Genomic DNA, 20,461 nt, shown 5'->3' with positions numbered 1-20,461 from the left:
GGCAGGTACCATCACGAATTTGTCATGCTATAAAAATCCTGCAGGAATGTGAAATTGACTGGCCCGATGAACTCGGGATAGCTGGGCAGTGATTCTGGTTCATCTCCATGGCTCGTTAGGGTTGATTTCAGAATGTCACTTTTGGTGATGGTCCCTCTCCGTTTAAACATATTGCTAATGTACAAAAGTCAACTAGCAAGTCAGTGTCCATCAGTCAATTAGATGTCATTTTGACACCAAACTGATACCAATTGACACCAAACCCACTTTTTCCAACTCATTTAGAAGCCAACTATCATATATGTCAGAGCAGGCCCATAATTCACAGCGCCTTTAGTTTAAAACATAATAAAAACGTAAAACACATAGTTACGTTCTAGCTGCGGGTCCAGGTCAGACATTATGTGAAGGCCTATGTGAGGCGACCCCGAATCCCGAGTTTCGGCTCGATAGGTCCTTCGGTGCCCGAGTAAAACCCTAATTGGTGCTGAAAATCCACTTTTTCCATGCCTTGCTATGGGGTCCTTGAATGAGCTATCGGACCGAAACGTTGGGGTCCGTCTCTATGGGCCGAGCCGGTTCCAATGCACCTAGTCTTGTGTCTCTGAGACTTTTCTAAATGTCGCCATTTTCGTAATGGTCAAAATGAATTGAAATCATTGCAAATGTACGAGGCTATTTCTCGGTCCGAGAACCTTCTAGAGCCACCTAACTCACCACGCACTATCGACCCGAGGTCTAGAACAGGTTTCTAAAGTTTCGGAACTCTAGGTCTGACGGTTCTTTTTTAGCTCGAACAAAGCTAACTATTGGAGGCACTGTCTGTCTCTACAACCCCCAATACGTCCCTCCTTCCAAGTTGTGTGTCTGTGTGATTTAGTTTTCCTTTGAAATTTTATGGGAAAAATGACTGATTTACAGTTCATGGGGGTTGCCTAATCACACATATGAAGTTTTGGACAGATCTGACTTTTTTAACCCCTCGAAACAGCCCCTGAGACACCAATTAAGGCACTTCCGGTTGGCACAGGAAGCTATAAGTCAACACATATCCTCACTGGGCTATGCTTTTACAGAATCCTGTGTTTTAAGTCCTTACGTTAAGAATTGACTGATTTACACAGGGTTGAATGCACTATGTCTATCAAACTGCAGGCAGGTAATGGAAAAACACTTTTAGGGTGATTTTAACCACTTCCGGTTGGTCCAGGAAGCCTAGAATCAACACAGGTAGACCTCATACTGGCCTGATGGACTGTTATCAAAGACAGGTTCATACGGCATTCATAACCCATATAGACTTCAGGTTGAATTTAGGGGTGCAGGCAATGTATTCCTATGGGGAGAGAAGTCAATGCAAACTATTTGAAGTAAACACCTTCTTTTAACTATTAAGGGTTAATGCCACACGGTCAACGTTAGGCTTGCACGGATCGGAAGGACCTTAGGAACGTACCTGAGGTCGAATTGTGCTTCTCACCCTAACGGTTCTCTCACTGTCACCCAAAAGCAAATGACGTTGTGGGGCAGGCTTCATTTTGGGCCTACTTTTCTAATGGTCGCTGCGCTCAGACCGAGCGAGCTACGGTCAAGCGGGATATCTCGTTGAACTCGGCACGGCCTAGAGATTATGTTTATGCCATTGCCTGCTCTCTGTGTCTTTGAGAACCGCACTTTTTCACTCCAGCCTTGCTGTGTGTGCGTGTGAGAGCTTTTCTTTGACATCTGTTGGGAGAAATGACTGATTTACAGTTCATGAGGGTTACCTAGTCACACATATGAAGTTTTGAAAAGATCTGACCTTTTTAACCCTTGGAAACTGCCACTGTGACATCATTAAAGGCACTTCCGGTTGGACAGGAAGCTATAAGTAAACCCATGTCTTGATTGACATAGAAACTTACAGAATCCTGAGTTTTAAGTCCTTACGTTAAGAATTGACTGATTTACACAGGGTTGAATGCACTATGTCTATCAAACTGCAGGCAGGTAATGGAAAAACACTTTTAGGGTGATTTTAACCACTTCCGGTTGGTCCAGGAAGCCTAGAATCAACACAGGTAGACCTCATACTGGCCTGATGGACTGTTACCAAAGACAGGTTCATACGGCATTCATAACCCATATAGACTTCAGGTTGAATTTAGGGGTAAAGGCAATGTATTCCTATGGGGAGAGAAATCAATGCAAACTGTTTGAAGTAAACACCTTATTTTAACTGTTAAGGGTTAATGCCACACGGTCAAGGTTAGGCTTGCACGGATCGGGAGGACCTCAGGAACGTACCTGAGGTCGAATTGTGCTTCTCACCCTAACGGTTCTCTCACTGTCACCCAAAAGCAAAAGCTTCCTTTTGCGCCTTCTTTTTTTCAAGGTCGCTGCACTCAGAGCGAGCTACGGTCAAGCGGGGCGTCTCGTTGAACTCTGCACAGCCTGGAGACTATGGTGATGCCATTTTTTGTGTTGATTTCAGAATGCCATTTTGGTGATGGTCCCTCTCCGTTTAAACATATTGCTAATGTACAAAAGTCAACTAGCAAGTCAGTGTCCACCAGTCAATTAGATGTCATTCTGACACCAAACTGATACCAATTGACACCAAACCCACTTTTTCCAACTCATTTAGAAGCCAACTATCACATATGTCAGAGCAGGCCCATAATTCACAGCGCCATTAGTTTAAAACATAATAAAAACGTAAAACACATAGTTACGTTCTAGCTGCGGGTCCAGGTCAGACATTATGTGAAGGCCTATGTGAGGCGACCCCGAATCCCGAGTTTCGGCTCGATAGGTCCTTCGGTGCCCGAGTAAAACCCTAATTGGTGCTGAAAATCCACTTTTTTCCATGCCTTGCTATGGGGTCCTTGAATGAGCTATCGGACCGAAACGTTGGGGTCCGTCTCTATGGGCCGAGCCGGTTCCAATGCACCTAGTCTTGTGTCTCTGAGACTTTTCTAAATGTCGCCATTTTCGTAATGGTCAAAATGAATTGAAATCATTGCAAATGTACGAGGCTATTTCTCGGTCCGAGAACCTTCTAGAGCCACCTAACTCACCACGCACTATCGACCCGAGGTCTAGAACAGGTTTCTAAAGTTTCGGAACTCTAGGTCTGACGGTTCTTTTTTAGCTCGAACAAAGCTAACTATTGGAGGCACTGTCTGTCTCTACAACCCCCAATACGTCCCTCCTTCCAAGTTGTGTGTCTGTGTGATTTAGTTTTCCTTTGAAATTTTATGGGAAAAATGACTGATTTACAGTTCATGGGGTTGCCTAATCACACATATGAAGTTTTGGACAGATCTGACTTTTTTAACCCCTCGAAACAGCCCCTGAGACACCAATTAAGGCACTTCCGGTTGTCACAGGAAGCTATAAGTCAACACATATCCTCACTGGGCTATGCTTTTACAGAATCCTGAGTTTTAAGTCCTTACGTTAAGAATTGACTGATTTACACAGGGTTGAATGCACTATGTCTATCAAACTGCAGGCAGGTAATGGAAAAACACTTTTAGGGTGATTTTAACCACTTCCGGTTGGTCCAGGAAGCTTAGAATCAACACAGGTAGACCTCATACTGGCCTGATGGACTGTTACCAAAGACAGGTTCATACGGCATTCATAACCCATATAGACTTCAGGTTGAATTTAGGGGTAAAGGCAATGTATTCCTATGGGGAGAGAAATCAATGCAAACTTTTTGAAGTAAACACCATCTTTTAACTATTAAGGGTTAATGCCACACTGTCAACGTTAGGCTTGCACGGATCGGAAGGACCTTAGGAACATACCTGAGGTCGAATTGTGCTTCTCACCCTAACGGTTCTCTCACTGTCACCCAAAAGCAAATGACGTTGTGGGGCAGGCTTCATTTTGGGCCTACTTTTCTAATGGTCGCTGCGCTCAGACCGAGCGAGCTACGGTCAAGCGGGATATCTCGTTGAACTCGGCACGGCCTAGACATTATGTTTATGCCATTGCCTGCTCTCTGTGTCTTTAAGAACCACACTTTTTCACTCCATCCTTGCTGTGTGTGCGTGTGAGAGCTTTTCTTTGACATCTGCTGGGAGAAATGACTGATTTACAGTTCATGAGGGTTACCTAGTCACACATATGAAGTTTTGAAAAGATCTGACCTTTTTAACCCATGGAAACTGCCACTGTGACACCATTAAAGGCACTTCCGGTTGGCACAGGAAGCTATAAATAAACTCATATCATGATTGGGGTATGCCTTTACAGAATCCCGAGTTTTAAGTCTTTACGTTAAGAACTGAGTTATTTACGGAGGGTTTAGTGAGTGTGTGTTATTTCAGAAAATCATAGAAAATCACAGAAATCTCGCAGAGCTCCGCAGCACACTTTAAAAAGATTCGTAAGAACAACCTGCAACTGGATCTGTAACCGTTGAAAAAAAAAACACCTATCCGTGAACATCACCAAGGTGTCGTTGTACGATTTCTCTTAAATGACGATAGATAAATGGCTGGTTCTTTTTTATTGACACCGGAGGCTCCTTGACTTTGACGTGAAGTGGAAAAATAATTTCTCTATTTTCATTTTGGACCTTTAATCCCAGATAAATGGCCATAACTCAAAAACCGTTGAGGCCTAGACGCCATCTTGTTCGGGGCCAACTGCCCATTATGCCGCCCCTACGCTCACCGAGTTTCGGCTTCTAAATATTTTCAGTTTTCGAGATAAGGCCCCGTCGTGAATCGTGATGTTTTGTAGCAATAGCCATATGATTGCTTATGCCCTCTTGTGGGAATTTCCGGGACATGGGAAAAATGACATAAATCTTATTATTTTTGTAAAACGGAAACCGAATGTCCGACAACGTTCATTTGATGACTTCCTGGTAGGTCCGGCCCTGCCGCTCGGCCCGACGCCGTCCGCGAATTTTACAAACGATTTCGGACGTCTAGTAAGGGACCGTACATTTGCAATATGGACTTTCTCACTAACCATACAGGTACTGCCGAATTCTTCCCTTAAGGTAATATTTGTCTGTCGTGACTACAACACAAAGCATATTGAAACATGGTGGCAGCGGTACTCAAAAGAACCTGGATCTCATCGATTAAAATAAAGAATAGATCCCAGGCGTCATTTTGGAAAAGTGCCGCGTTAACAAGCTAGTCATCAAGCTAAACGTCAACGTTAGCTTTTATCATAGTTACGATAGCCAGCTAACTGGCTATTGGATACAAGCAGATTCATGAGTAGCTAACGTTCCATTCTACAAATAAATCGTCATGGAAAATGCACTGAAACTAACCGGGAAAAATATACTTTGATGATTGTAATTTAGCACTCACCTGGAAAAGATGGATCGACGAATTAAATTTGTACATGGGAGAAAAACCTGATGACTACAAAGTGGAGCTACTGTATAATCGCATTGGGGGAAAAGGCAGATATTTATGAGACCCTCTTTAAAAAAAATGTTTTTTAATGTATTATGAACACACCAAATACAAAAAACATAAATATACAAACAAGAGTACATGAACCTAACAGAGGGGGGATATACAAACAAGAGTACATAAACCTAACAGAGGGGGGATATACAAACAAGAGTACATAAACCTAACAGAGGGGGGATATACAAACAAGAGTACATAAACCTAACAGAGGGGGGATATACAAACAAGAGTACATAAACCTAACAGAGGGGGGATATACAAACAAGAGTACATAAACCTAACAGAGGGGGGATATACAAACAAGAGTACATAAACCTAACAGAGGGGGATATACAAACAAGAGTACATAAACCTAACAGAGGGGGGATATACAAACAAGAGTACATAAACCTAACAGAGGGGGGATATACAAACAAGAGTACATAAACCTAACAGAGGGGGATATACAAACAAGAGTACATAAACCTAACAGAGGGGGGATATACAAACAAGAGTACATAAACCTAACAGAGGGGGGATATACAAACAAGAGTACATAAACCTAAATATACATTTGTTATCAATAGCTATTTTAAATCTGTGTATAATAAAAGGTCTTTACAGGGTAGATTCTATGAATGAGTTTGTATGATACTTCTTTCACCTTATTAGATATACAATATTTACCAGACAACACCGCTTTGTTCCAGTTCACTTAGAGCTGCATTCTAGGTCTGCATTCCAGTACATTTTAGCAGAGGGAATAGTAACATATCGACATAGAGATTTACAGCTCCACAGATGTCAACAACTCTGCATTTGATGTCCTCACCCGCCTACTCTGGAATTCCGTGGAGCCTCAGGTTCCACCTGCGCTGGTATCTCTCCTCCTCATTCACCTTTTGCTCGAGTTCAGCCACCTTCTTTTCACTTTCACTTTCTTCATGTCACTCTTGAGGGTTTTCACTTCTCCAAAGATAAAGTCAACAGATTTCTTAATGGCCTCAATTTTCATCATATTCTCCCTAACCATGACCTCCAAGCCATTTGCCCTTTCATCCATCTTTGCTGTCAAAAGCATTACAATATTGTTTTGCATCTCAAGAAGTGACATGCCCTCCTGGACTCTCATCTTTTCCCCCTGGGGCATGACGGGAGTGCCGGGGTCGTTAGGTAAAGGCCTGAGCTGGGGACTGGAGGGGCGCAAGTTGTGAGCATTGTTGTCCGTGGTTAATTGTCCATCTGACAATCTCTCCATTTCTTTCCTTTTGGTTCTGGTCGTGGCAGTTTCCATGTACATTCGACAAGCTAGTTTTTGAGTTAGCTAGCTTATCAGGCTATCTAGTGGTCGCAAACTTAGTTTTAAAGGTGAATAACTTGCAGAAAGTAATCAATTACTTTGGTAAATAAACTAAACCATATTCATACACGGTTTTATGGCCTTAGAAATAATCCAATGGTCATAATTAGGTAAGGAAATAATAATAATTCCTTCAACTACCAAAACCGCTCATCTGTACTGACCACCATCTTGCGCACCCATTTATGAGACCCTCTGTGTGGGCAGTACAAAAGACAATATCTTTGTTGAGGAAGTAATTGCAGCAATGGATGTATTTTGTGATCCAAATAAAAAATATATTTTAATGTGCAGTCAGGGCCAAGATGAGAGTTAAAACAAATATCTCACTGAATTGAGGACTCTAGTGGCCACCTACAACTTGAGTAATCACAGACTCTCTTATCAGAGACAGGATTGTGTGTGGCACGTGTGACCCACACTTGAGAGCGCTTACTCAGAGAGAATGATCTCAGTTTATAGAAATGCATACAGATTGGAAGAGCTGCAGAACTGTCCAGACAGACAGCTGAAGTCCTAAATGTGCAAGGCTGTAGCAGTGCATGCATTAAGACAGGAAGAGAGGCAGAGGAGACCCTACAGAGGGACAGAGAGGTAGAGGAGACCCTAGGGAGGGACAGAGAGGGAGAGGAGACCCTAAAAAGGGACAGAGAGGTAGAGGAGACCCTACAAAGGGGCAGAGAGGGAGAGGAGACCCTACAAAGGGGCAGAGAGGGAGAGGAGACCCTACAAAGGGACAGAGAGGTAGAGGAAACCCTACAAAGGGACAGAGAGGTAGAGGAGACCCTACAAAGGGACAGAGAGGTAGAGGAGACCCTACAAAGGGGCAGAGAGGGAGAGGAGACCCTACAAAGGGACAGAGAGGGAGAGGAGACCCTACAAAGGGGCAGAGAGGGAGAGGAGACCCTACAAAGGGACAGAGAGGGAGAGGAGACCCTACAAAGGGATAGAGAGGGAGAGGAGACCCTACAGAGGGATAGAGAGGGAGAGGAGACTCTACAGAGGGACAGAGCGGTAGAGGAGACCCTACAAAGGGACAGAGAGGGAGAGGAGACTCTACAGAGGGACAGAGAGGTAGAGGAGACCCTACAGAGGGACAGAGAGGTAGAGGAGACCCTAGGGAGGGACAGAGAGGGAGAGGAGACGTTACAGCGGGATAGAGAGTGAGAGGAGATCTTACAGAGGGACAGAGAGGGAGAGGAGACCCTACAGAGGGATAGAGAGGGAGAGGAGACCCTACAGATTGACAGAGAGGGAGAGGGGACCCTACAAAGGGATAGAGAGGGAGAGGGGATGTTACAGAGGGACAGAGAGGGAGAAGAGACCCTACAAAGGGACAGAGAGGGAGAGGAGATCTTACAGAGGGACAGAGAGGGAGAGGAGACCCTAGGGAGGGACAGAGAGGGAGAGGAGATGTTACAGAGGGATAGAGAGGGAGAGGAGACGCTACAAGGAACAGAGAGGCAGAGGAGACTTTACAGAGGGATAGAGAGGGAGAGGAGACCCTACAGAGGGATAGAGAGGGAGAGGAGACGTTACAGAGGGATAGAGAGGGAGAGGATACCCTACAGAGGGATAGAGAGGGAGAGGAGACCCTACAGAGGGATAGAGAGGGAGAGGAGACCCTACAGAGGGACAGAGAGGGAGAGGAGACCCTACAGAGGGATAGAGAGGGAGAGGAGATCTTACAAAGGGACAGAGAGGGAGAGGAGACCCTACAGAGGGACAGAGAGGGAGAGGAGACCCTACAGATGGACAGAGAGGGAGAGGAGACCCTACAGAGGGATAGAGAGGGAGAGGAGACCCTACAGAGGGATAGAGAGGGAGAGGAGACCCTACAGAGGGATAGAGAGGGAGAGGAGACCCTACAGAGGGACAGAGAGGGAGAGGAGACGCTACAGAGGGACAGAGCATTATACAAAGCAGATACTGTGGACGGACACATGAGAGAAAAAGGGAAACATGTCCTGCATATTGACAAAAAATGTCAATCCTTTAGAAAAAAACAATCACTTCTCTACGGTTTGCAAAGGTGCAGGGACCAGCAAGAGTCCTGGCAATGGAAAATGTGTCAGCTGACTCAGAGAGAGGTGAGGATGTTCTCTGCATTACACTAGGGTCAAAGTTAGAGAGCATCAATGTGGTACAGGAGAAAACCACAGACCCCAATGCAGCTCTCTTTGCAACCATGCTGGTCAAGAAAAAGTCAGCCAGATTTCAGCTAGATTGTGGTGCAAGTTGTAATATTATCCCTGCAAACTTCACAAAAGCCAGTCACCTAGAGCCCTGCAGTCAGGTATTGGTGATGTATAACAAGAGTACTCTGACACCACTGGGGAAGTGCACACTTAAAGTGATCAATCCACGCAATAAGAAAACCTACCAAGTTGAGTTCATTGTAGTCAACAAGAACTTGCACAGGCCCGTTCTAGGAAGTAAGGCTATTCAGGCAATGGTGCTGATTACTGTGCAGCACCACAACTTCGTGGCCACCGAGAAAACAACAGGATCCTGGACATAATAGCAATTAAAATTGGAGTATTCTGATGTATTCTGAGATGGATGCTTACCCTGCAAACTGAGGCTGTAAGTGGATGAGCGAGTGGAGCCCATCCAGCTGCCAAAGAGAAGAGTGCCAGCAGCACTATATAAAGCACTCAAAGAGACGCTTGTGGTCTAGAGAAAAGAAGGACGATAAAAGCAGTTGAAAAAAGCACACAGATTAGATTAGCAGTTTGGCCGTAGTGCAGAAACCATCTGGAAACCTATGAGTGTGTACTGATCCGAAACCTCTGAACAAGGCGCTCAAGAGGAGCCATTACCCACTTCCCACTATTGAAGACGTGCTGCCAGATCTCAACAGAGCACGCATGTTCTCTGTTTGTGATGTAAAAACATGATTTTGGCATGTGGAACTGGAGGAGGAATCCAGCTATCTCACCACATTCTCTACTCCCATGGGACGCTACATGCCAATGGGAATCAGTCCAGCCCCAGAGATCTTTCACATGATGTTGACCCAGGCAATGGAAGGTCTTCCAGGAGTCAAAACCATTGCAGATGACATCCTGATTGTGGGAGACAATGATGAAGCAGCGACTCTGGACCATGATAAGAACCTGAGAATGCTCCTGGACAGATGCAGGAAGCTCTATATCAAGCTGAATAGCTACAGCTCAGGCTGCTCTACATTGGCCCCCTGCTAACATAAGAGTGATTGAAAGTGGACCCAGAAAAAATGACAGCCATCAGACAGATGCCTAGGCCTACAGATGTGCAGGGGGTTCAGCGCTTCCTGGGCATGGTAAACTACCTAGCCAAGTTCTGCAGCCACGCCACCGAGCTCTGCGAGCTACTGCAACAGCTAACACACAAGGACTCACTGTGGGAGTGGTCAGAGACAGGAGTTGGCTTTCAATAAAATCAGGGGTACCAGTGCACAGACCCCTCTGCTGAAATACTACAACCCAACAGAGCAGCTTGTACTACAGTGTGATGCTTCAGAGAGTGGGTTAGGAGCAGCCTTGATGCAGGGAGGACAACCAATAGCATACGCCAGCAGAGCCCAGACAGAGACTTATGAAGGGTATGCACAGATAGAGAAGGAGCTGCTTGCACAGTCCTGACAGAGACTGAAAAAGAGTATGCACAGATAGAGGAGCTGCTTGCAGAGCCCTCAAAGAGACTGAAAAAGGCTATGCACATATAGAGAAGGAGCTGATTGCAGAGCCCTGACAGACTGAAAAAGGGTATGCACAGATAGAGAAGGAGCTGCTTGCAGAGCCCTGACAGACTGAAAAAGGGTATGCACAGATAGAGAAGGAGCTGCTTGCAGAGCCCTGACAGACTGAAAAAGGGTATGCACAGATAGAGAAGGAGCTGCTTGCAGAGCCCTGACAGACTGAAAAAGGGTATGCACAGATAGAGGAGCTGCTTGCAGAGCCCTGACAGACTGAAAAAGGGTATGTACATATAGAGAAGGAGCTGCTTGCAGAGCCCTGACAGACTGAAAAAGGGTATGCACAGATAGAGGAGCTGCTTGCAGAGCCCTGACAGACTGAAAAAGGGTATGTACATGTAGAGAAGGAGCTGCTTGCAGAGCCCTGACAGACTGAAAAAGGGTATGCACAGATAGAGGAGCTGCTTGCAGAGCCCTCAAAGAGACTGAAAAAGGGTATGCACATATAGAGAAGGAGCTGCTTGCAGAGCCCTGACAGACTGAAAAAGGGTATGCACAGATAGAGAAGGAGCTGCTTGCAGAGCCCTGACAGACTGAAAAAGGGTATGCACATATAGAGAAGGAGCTGCTTGCAGAGCCCTGACAGACTGAAAAAGGGTATGCACATATAGAGAAGGAGCTGCTTGCAGAGCCCTGACAGACTGAAAAAGGGTATGCACAGGATATAGAAGAAGCTGCTTGCAGTGTTTGGCATGGAGAGGTTCCACCAATTCACATATGGACGAACTGTCGACGTGCACAAGCCTCTAGAGAGCATCATGACAAAGCCTCTCCTCAGCACACCAAAAAGACTACAACACATGCTCATGAGACTCCAAAACTATGCGGTCAGTCTCTGATAAGTTCCTGGGGAACTGGTCAGAATTGAAGGAATGATGGATAGAGCTAAATAGAGGGAAATTCTAGAGGGAAACCGGTTTCACTCTTCCAGAGATTTGAGACTGGGATGGAGGTTCACCTTCCAGCAGGACAATGATCCTAAGCATACTGCTAAAATAACACTTGAATGGTTTAAGGGGAAACATTTAAGTGTCTTGGAATGGCATAGACCAATGCCCAGACCTCAATCCAACTGATAATCTGTGGTATGATTTAAAGATTGCTGTACACCAGTGGAACCCATCCAACTTGAAGGAACTGGAGCAGTTTTGCCTTGAAGAATGGGCAAAAATCCCAGTGGCTAGATGTGCCAAGCTTATAGACATACCCCACGAGACTTGCAGCTGTAATTACTGCAAAAGGTGGCTCTACAAAGTTGACTTGGGGGTGAATAGTTATGCACGCCCAAGTCATGTTTTTCGTCTTATTTCTTGTTTGCTTCAAAATAAAAAATATTTCTTCATGCACTGCGCCGACAGAAATAAACATATCTCTGGGAATAAGGGCGGGGGTATATGCTTCATGATCAACAACTCCTAGTGTAACCATAACAACATACAGGAACTCAAGTCCTTCTGTTCACCTGACCTAGAATTCCATACAATCAAATGCCAACCATATTATCTCCCAAGAGAATTCTCGTCAGTTATCGTCACAGCTGTGCATATACCCCCTCAAGCAGATAACACAATGGCCCTCAAGAAACTTTACTGGACTCTATGTAAACTGGAAACTATATATCCTGAGGAAGCATTTATTGTAGCTGGGGATTTTAACAAAATCAGCTTACTGATTGTGGCACTCACGAGGACAATACACTGGACCACTGATACTCTAACTTCCGTAATGTGTACAGGGCCCTCCCTTCAACAAAACCGACCATGACTCCACCTTGCTCCTACCGTCCTAGGGGCAGAAATTCAAACAGGCTGTACCCGTGACTAGAACCATTCAATGCTGGTCTGGCCAATCAGAATCCACGCTTCAAGATTGTTTTGATCATGCGGACTGGGAAATGTTCCGGGCAGCCTCAGAGAATAACATTGATCGATACGCAAATTCGGTGAGTGAATTTGTAAGGAAGTGCATTGGAGTTGTTGTACCCACTGTGACTATAAAACCTACCCTAATCAAAAACCTTGGATGGATGGTGGCATTCATGCAAAACTGAAAGTGTGAACAGTTGAAAGAGGACTGGGAATATGGCAGAATATAAAGTGTAGTTATTCCCTCCGCAAGGCAATCAAACAAGCAAAATGTCGGTATAGGGACAAAGTGTAGTTACAATGCAACAGCTCAGACACGAGAGAGATGTGGCAGGGTCTACAGGCAATTACAAACTACAAAAAGAAAACCAGCCACGTCACGGACACCGACGTATTGCTTCCAGACAAACTAAACACCTTCTTTGAGGATAATACAGTGCACCACTGCATCTCTGTGCTAGAGGTGTCACTACAGACCCTGGTTCAATTTCAGGCTGTATCACAACCGGCCGTGATTGGGAGTCCCATAGGGCGGCGCACAATTGGCCCAACATCGATGGGGTAGGCTGTCATTTTAATTAAGAACTTACTCTTAACTGATTTGCCGAGATTGAAATCAGAATTGTCAAACAGTTCTGAGAGCAGAACAGTCTCCCAGATATCACAGGAGTGTTGAATGGACAATTGACTCAACAGGCAAAGCTACAATTATACTGAACAAAAATATAAACGCAACATGTAAAGTGCTGGTCCCATGAGCTGAAATAAAAGATCCCAGAAATGTTCCATATGCACAAAAAGATTACATCTGTTAGTGAGCATTTCTCCTTTGCCAAGATAATCCATCTACCTGACAGGTGTGGCATATCAAGAAGCTGATTAAACACCATGATCATTACACAGGTGCCCATTGTGCTGGGGACAATAAAAGGCCACTCTAGAATGTGCAGTTTTGTCACACAACACCACAGCTGTCTCAAGGTTTGAGGGAGCGTGCAATTGGAATGCTGACTGCAGGAATGTCCACCAGAGCTGTTGCCAGGCAATTGAATGTTAATTTATCTACCATAAGCCACCTCCAACGTCATTTTAGATGGTCAGGTCCATCAAAAGTATGAGCTCCTGCTGTTGTTTTCCCAATGAGAACACAATCCCTGTATCCAAATCCAGACTCAAATACATCAAGATACAGTATTCAATATCTGTCGGCCGTAGGCCACTTAAACTCAAATATATCTTTCACATATCTTTCCTTCTCCCACACGGTCTCCTATGTTTCTTGCATGTTTAAACCATTCACACCCATGCATTGCATAAAAAGTGTCTTAGATATTGGTGTTTAATATTAAGCTATAGAAAGCATTTCCCCTTAAGGGACAAACTCTCTAGAAGTAGAAAAAGCTGTTTTTAACCTCAAGTCAGTAAATGAACATCCTCATTGTTATGGAGCCTTGAGGGTCCCTGAATGAAAAAGCATGGTGTGACATTATCAGCCAGTGACACACACATCACTGCATACAAACACCCTTCTGTTTAATTCAATACAAACATCTTCAGTCGATGACGAGTGAACAACCATTTCAATCTCAATCCATACATGAACAATGAACAAGATCAATTATGAAACCGTCAAGTGCAAATCATTACACAAATAATTGGTCCTTCTGTGGCTCAGTTGGTAGAGCATGGCGCTTGTAACGCCAGGGTAGTGGGTTCGATTCCCAGGACCACCCATACGTAGAATGTATGCACACATGACTGTAAGTCGCTTTGGATAAAAGCGTCAGCTAAATGGCATATATTATTATATTATAATTATTATTATATTAATTGCCATTTTTCTATTCCAAACAATATTCCAACTACTTCAAATAGGCAGCAAAATACTGCTGTGTAAAACAACAAGGTTGAGAAATACAGAACGGACCATTCATTAATCCTCCATGACCATGAAATTAACATCTTTCAAATATAGTACTAACTTAAATAACAAATTATGTATTTTATTTACAGTAGCACAGCATAGTAATTCATTTCAAACTGGGGACTAAATTATAGTATTTAAACTACTATTGAATATTACATTAAAGTATTTCAAATATATGACTGTGATGTATGTACAATAGACAATGTGTTCTTCTAGGATCTCATGGAATCTGAATCCATACCCTGGGCTTTAGCCTGTAGGGAAAGAAAGAGAGAATGAGAGACAGAACAAAATGGAGAACAAGACCCAAAAAATGACAAGAGCAGGGTCAGTTGAATACTCACCAACTTAAATTGAATTCAGTGACATACATACATTTTTGTAAAATCATTGTTGATGCCCATCACCTGCAGGCGTTTGTATTTCTTGGCCAGGTCAACGTTGGTGCGTCCCGGCTGGAACGGATAGGCCCAAAGGATGGAGTTCCAGGATGGACCAAACCGCTCTATACCTCGACACAGATAACTCTCCTCCTCACGGCTGAAGTTCCTCCTCTCCCTCCTCTGTAAATAGATAGAGGTCGCTGAAGACAGACCTGGCTCTCAAGAGCAGACAGGTTATGTGCACACTGCCCACAAAATGAGGTGGAAACTGAGCTGCACTTCCTAACCTCCTGCCAAATGTATGACCATATTAGAGACACATATATTTCCCTCGGATTACAGACCCACAAAGAATTCAAAAACAAATCAAATTTTGATAAACTTCCATATCTATTGGGTGAAATTTCAGTGTGCAATCACAGCAGCACAATTTGTGACCGGTTTCCACAAAAGGGCAACCAGTGAACAAACACCATTGTAAATACAACCTATATTTGTTTATTTATTTTCCCTTTTGTATTTGAATGATTTGCACATCATTACAACACTGTATATACACAACATTTGACATGACGTTTTGACATGAACATTTGACATGAAGTCTTTTATAAGTAATGTTTACTGTTCATTTTTTATTTCACTTTTGTTTATTATCCATTTCACTTGTTTTGGCAATATAAACATGTTTCCTATAAAGCCCCTTAAACTGAAATTGAATTGGGAGGGGTGGGGGGGATCAATGTACAAGGAATGTAGGAGAATGCAGGGTAAAGAACAGTAAGAGAGAGAGACAGACAGAGGACATGAGACAAAACACAAACACACCTCATTGGTATTCACCCTCTTTTCCTTGGTTTTGGAACTGCTCTGCTGCAAGACAGAGGACACCATGACACACATACCTCTGGATAACATTCCCCTACTACACACACACTGGCATAGTGGTCTCTTCTCCCACATTGCCTGATTACTAGAACACTGGTCGTTCTATACAGTCCATCCACTATAGATGAACCTCCAATTCAACACTCACTTCTACAGAGACATCTGGATACACTAATCTCTCTTACAGTCAAAGATGGGTTTCCCATAGAAAGAGTCTTCTGCTGATTATCGATGACACCGTCCTCCTCATGCATGACACCGTCCTCCCCACCGATGACACCGTCCTCCCCACCGATGACACCGTCCACCCCACCCATGACACCGTCCTCCTCATCCATGACACCGTCCTCCTCATCCATGACACCGTCCTCCTCATCCATGACACCGTCCTCCCTTCTGTCTGCGTGTGAGTGTGTGTGTGTGTGTGAAAGTGTGAGGGAAAAAAAGAGGGAGACAGTAAGCAAAGAACAGACGTGTCAAGCCTCATTGTGAGCAGAGACCAACAGCTCACAGAGTTCATTGAGGTAAACAGAGGCACAATCAAATAAAGAGAAAATACAATCTCTCCCTCTTTGTCTTCTTCATTGGAAGTGACATTAGGTCAGTCAGGCCTAATACAGCTGCCTGCTACCAAAACAATAGAACACAGAAGAGATTCACTGATCAGAGAGGGAAAAGGGGAGAAATAAGGATAAATGGAGCATATGAGAGGGGCAGAGAGAGAGTACGGGGGGGAGAAAGCAAGACAGAAAAACAGAGAGCGGGAAAGTGGGTTAGAGAGCAAAAGAAAAACGAACAGACAAAGAAAGAGTGTAGAATTTCTTTGAAGGAGGAAAGGTGCTCAAAAAGAGCAAAATCTGTGAACTGTGAATCAACACACAGAAGAGGTGGACACTGCTACACGATAAGAGCGCTATAAGAGTGTAAACTAGCTAGTGTTGTACAACTGTACCTCTAGAGCAGTGTAAACTATCTGGAGTTGTACATTTACATTACATTTAAGTCATTTAGCAGACGCTCTTATCCAGAGCGACTTACAAATTTGTGCATTCACCTTATGACATCCAGTGGAACAGTCACTTTACAATAGTGCATCTAAATCTTAAAAGGGGGGTGAGAAGGATTACTTATCCTATCCTAGGTATTCCTTAAAGAGGTGGGGTTTCAGGTGTCTCCGGAAGGTGGTGATTGACTCCGCTGTACAACTGTACCTCTCTAGAACAGTGTAAACTAGCTGGAGTTGTACAACTGTACTGGTATAGAACAGTGTAAACTATCTGGAGTTGTAAAACTGTACTGGTATAGAACAGTGTAAACTAGCTGGAGTTGTACAACTGTACTGGTATAGAACAGTGTAAACTATCTGGAGTTGTACAACTGTACCTCTCTAGAACAGTGTAAACTAACTGGAGTTGTACAACTGTACCTCTCTAGAACAGTGTAAACTAGCTGGAGTTGTACAACTGTACTGGTATAGAACAGTGTAAACTATCTGGAGTTGTACAACTGTACCTCTCTAGAACAGTGTAAACTAGCTGGAGTTGTACAACTGTACCTCTATAGAACAGTGTAAACTAGCTGGAGTTGTACAACTGTACCTCTAGAGGACAGTGTAAACTAACTGGAGTTGTACAACTGTACCTCTCTAGAACAGTGTAAACTATCTGGAGTTGTACAACTGTACCTCTCTAGAACAGTGTAAACTAGCTGGAGTTGTACAACTGTACTGGTATAGAACAGTGTAAACTAACTGGAGTTGTACAACTGTACCTCTCTAGAACAGTGTAAACTAGCTGGAGTTGTACAACTGTACTGGTATAGAACAGTGTAAACTAGCTGGAGTTGTACAACTGTACTGGTATAGAACAGTGTAAACTAACTGGAGTTGTACAACTGTACCTCTCTAGAACAGTGTAAACTAGCTGGAGTTGTACAACTGTACCTCTATAGAACAGTGTAAACTAACTGGAGTTGTACAACTGTACCTCTCTAGAACAGTGTAAACTAGCTGGAGTTGTACAACTGTACCTCTCTAGAACAGTGTAAACTAGCTGGAGTTGTACAACTGTACCTCTCTAGAACAGTGTAAACTAGCTGGAGTTGTACAACTGTACCTCTATAGAACAGAGTAAACTAGCTGGAGTTGTACAACTGTACTGGTATAGAACAGTGTAAACTAGCTGGAGTTGTACAACTGTACCTCTATAGAACAGTGTAAACTAGCTGGAGTTGTACAACTGTACTGGTATAGAACAGTGTAAACTAACTGGAGTTGTACAACTGTACCTCTATAGAACAGTGTAAACTAACTGGAGTTGTACAACTGTACCTCTCTAGAACAGTGTAAACTAGCTGGAGTTGTACAACTGTACCTCTATAGAACAGAGTAAACTAGCTGGAGTTGTACAACTGTACTGGTATAGAACAGTGTAAACTAGCTGGAGTTGTACAACTGTACCTCTATAGAACAGTGTAAACTAGCTGGAGTTGTACAACTGTACTGGTATAGAACAGTGTAAACTAACTGGAGTTGTACAACTGTACCTCTCTAGAACAGTGTAAACTAGCTGGAGTTGTACAACTGTACTGGTATAGAACAGTGTAAACTAGCTGGAGTTGTACAACTGTACCTCTCTAGAACAGTGTAAACTAGCTGGAGTAGTACAACTGTACTGGTATAGAACAGTGTAAACTATCTGGAGTTGTACAACTGTACCTCTCTAGAACAGCGTAAACTAGCTGGAGTTGTACAACTGTACCTCTATAGAACAGTGTAAACTAGCTGGAGTTGTACAACTGTACCTCTAGAGGACAGTGTAAACTAACTGGAGTTGTACAACTGTACCTCTCTAGAACAGTGTAAACTATCTGGAGTTGTACAACTGTACCTCTCTAGAACAGTGTAAACTAGCTGGAGTTGTACAACTGTACTGGTATAGAACAGTGTAAACTAACTGGAGTTGTACAACTGTACCTCTCTAGAACAGTGTAAACTAGCTGGAGTTGTACAACTGTACTGGTATAGAACAGTGTAAACTAGCTGGAGTTGTACAACTGTACTGGTATAGAACAGTGTAAACTAGCTGGAGTTGTACAACTGTACCTCTATAGAACAGTGTAAACTAGCTGGAGTTGTACAACTGTACTGGTATAGAACAGTGTAAACTAACTGGAGTTGTACAACTGTACCTCTCTAGAACAGTGTAAACTAGCTGGAGTTGTACAACTGTACTGGTATAGAACAGTGTAAACTAGCTGGAGTTGTACAACTGTACCTCTCTAGAACAGTGTAAACTAGCTGGAGTAGTACAACTGTACTGGTATAGAACAGTGTAAACTAGCTGGAGTTGTACAACTGTACCTCTCTAGAACAGTGAAAACTAGCTGGAGTTGTACAACTGTACCTCTCTAGAACAGTGTAAACTAGCTGGAGTTGTACAACTGTACCTCTCTAGAACAGTGTAAACTAGCTGGAGTTGTACAACTGTACCTCTCTAGAACAGTGTAAACTAGCTGGAGTTGTACAACTGTACCTCTCTAGAACAGAGTAAACTAGCTGGAGTTGTACAACTGTACCTCTATAGAACAGTGTAAACTAACTGGAGTTGTACAACTGTACCTCTATAGAACAGAGTAAACTAGCTGGAGTTGTACAACTGTACTCGCGGGAGTTGTGTTATACAGCTGTAGAGGTCAGTAACAGAGTTGACTAGCTATCAGCCAGTGTGAGAACATTTCTCTGTGCTACAAGGAATACACTGGAGACCAGGAATCCCACGGGGGAAAAAAACACATTCAATTCGCATATTAGTTGTAACTTCATAGCAGCCTGTTACCAGCATCTAACTTAAAAGGGTAAATCCACTCATTAGTCCACTGTTGATACAGTCCCAAAATGTTTTGCATGTAAGCAATTTTCTAAATATTGGACTTTCAAGAAGCAAAGTATCACTGGCCACATCAACCAACCAGCCAGGAGGTATGTCACTCGCTGTGGATGTCGACGAAGGCGTCCCTGGCAACAGGGGTCTCCATGGAGATGTTGACCCCGGAACTGACAAAGACCAGAAACAGCTTTGCCACTTGTACTGATAACTTTGACACCTTCTGGAAACAGAATATACTCTACAGGAATGACAGAGTCCATCCAAATCATCTTGGCTCCTGGACTCTGTACATGCATTTCAAGGATGCCTTGAAACAATGACTGGTAAATGATCCAGGACCAGCTCAGTTAATCCCTACCATTGTGACAATGAGTTGTCATAATGCTGCATCAAATGTACATGATCTTAGGGGCATTGGCAAACAGAAGTCATTTCATTTATGTACCCCTAACTGCAAGGAATATATCCGTTTATCCTACAGCTATTGTAAGCAGTAATCATGAGCCTATAAACCAGAGTTACACTGTTAGCACTGAGGCTCACCATGCACTATCAGCTCCAATGTAAATACCATGAGTAAGTCTACCTCTGATAAGCTTCCCAGTAAAGCATTAAAAACAATCAAGCAACCCAGAAAAGTACTAAAAATAGCCCATATTAACATATGTAGCCTAAGAAACAAGGTCCATGAAGTCAATAACTTGCTTGCAACAGATTACATTTATATTCTGACTATCTCTGAAACTCACTTAGATAATACCTTTGACAATACAGTGGTAGCAATACATTGTTATAACATCTACTGAAAAGACAGAAATGCCAAGGGAGGCGGTGTTGCTGTCTATATTCAGAACCACATTCCTGTAAAGCTTAGAGACAATCTAATGTTAAATACTGTTGAAGTAATATGGCTACAGGTTCATCTGCCTCACCTAAAGCCCATTCTGGTGGGAAGCTGCTACAGACCACAAAGTGCTAACAATCAGTAACTGGATAATGTG

General features: G+C 43.5%; 2 protein-coding genes and 1 long non-coding RNA gene across 10 annotated transcripts in view; all 3 read right to left on the bottom strand.

Annotated features, from left to right (window-relative positions):
* The window catches only part of LOC118396754 (E3 ubiquitin/ISG15 ligase TRIM25-like), a 44,094-nt gene extending 38,749 nt beyond the window's left edge, over nt 1–5,345 (bottom strand). Inside the window, exon 1 of the mRNA XM_035791161.2 lies at nt 5,328–5,345. The gene's annotated coding sequence lies outside the window, so the exon portion shown is untranslated. The remainder of the gene's footprint in view (nt 1–5,327) is intronic.
* Nucleotides 5,346–13,896: 8,551 nt separating this feature from the next.
* Nucleotides 13,897–20,461, bottom strand: part of LOC118396752 (telomere repeats-binding bouquet formation protein 1-like) — a 23,080-nt gene continuing 16,515 nt past the window's right edge. For 2 of the 8 annotated variants that reach the window (XM_035791157.2, XM_035791156.2), the window contains exons 18-19: nt 15,759–15,973; nt 14,958–15,558 (exon numbers count right to left, since the gene is read on the bottom strand). In XM_035791157.2, coding sequence (XP_035647050.2) covers nt 15,307–15,558; nt 15,759–15,973 — 467 coding nt within the window. In that variant the 3' untranslated portion in view covers nt 14,958–15,306. Of the gene's footprint in view, nt 14,560–14,712; nt 14,869–14,951; nt 15,559–15,758; nt 15,974–20,461 lie in introns of those variants that run through there. The other 6 variants (XM_035791154.2, XM_035791155.2, XM_035791159.2 and 3 more) reach the window with 6 other exon arrangements.
* Nucleotides 16,741–19,480, bottom strand: LOC127908237 (uncharacterized). The gene is made up of 3 exons (XR_008066431.1): nt 18,505–19,480; nt 18,075–18,203; nt 16,741–18,031 (listed from the first exon to the last, which is right to left on the bottom strand). It is a non-coding gene; the product is annotated as an uncharacterized LOC127908237 (long non-coding RNA).

Source organism: Oncorhynchus keta, chromosome 17 (assembly GCF_023373465.1).
Source record: "Oncorhynchus keta strain PuntledgeMale-10-30-2019 chromosome 17, Oket_V2, whole genome shotgun sequence".
Classification (NCBI taxonomy): domain Eukaryota; kingdom Metazoa; phylum Chordata; class Actinopteri; order Salmoniformes; family Salmonidae; genus Oncorhynchus; species Oncorhynchus keta.
This window is presented reverse-complemented; position numbering and strand designations above follow the sequence as displayed.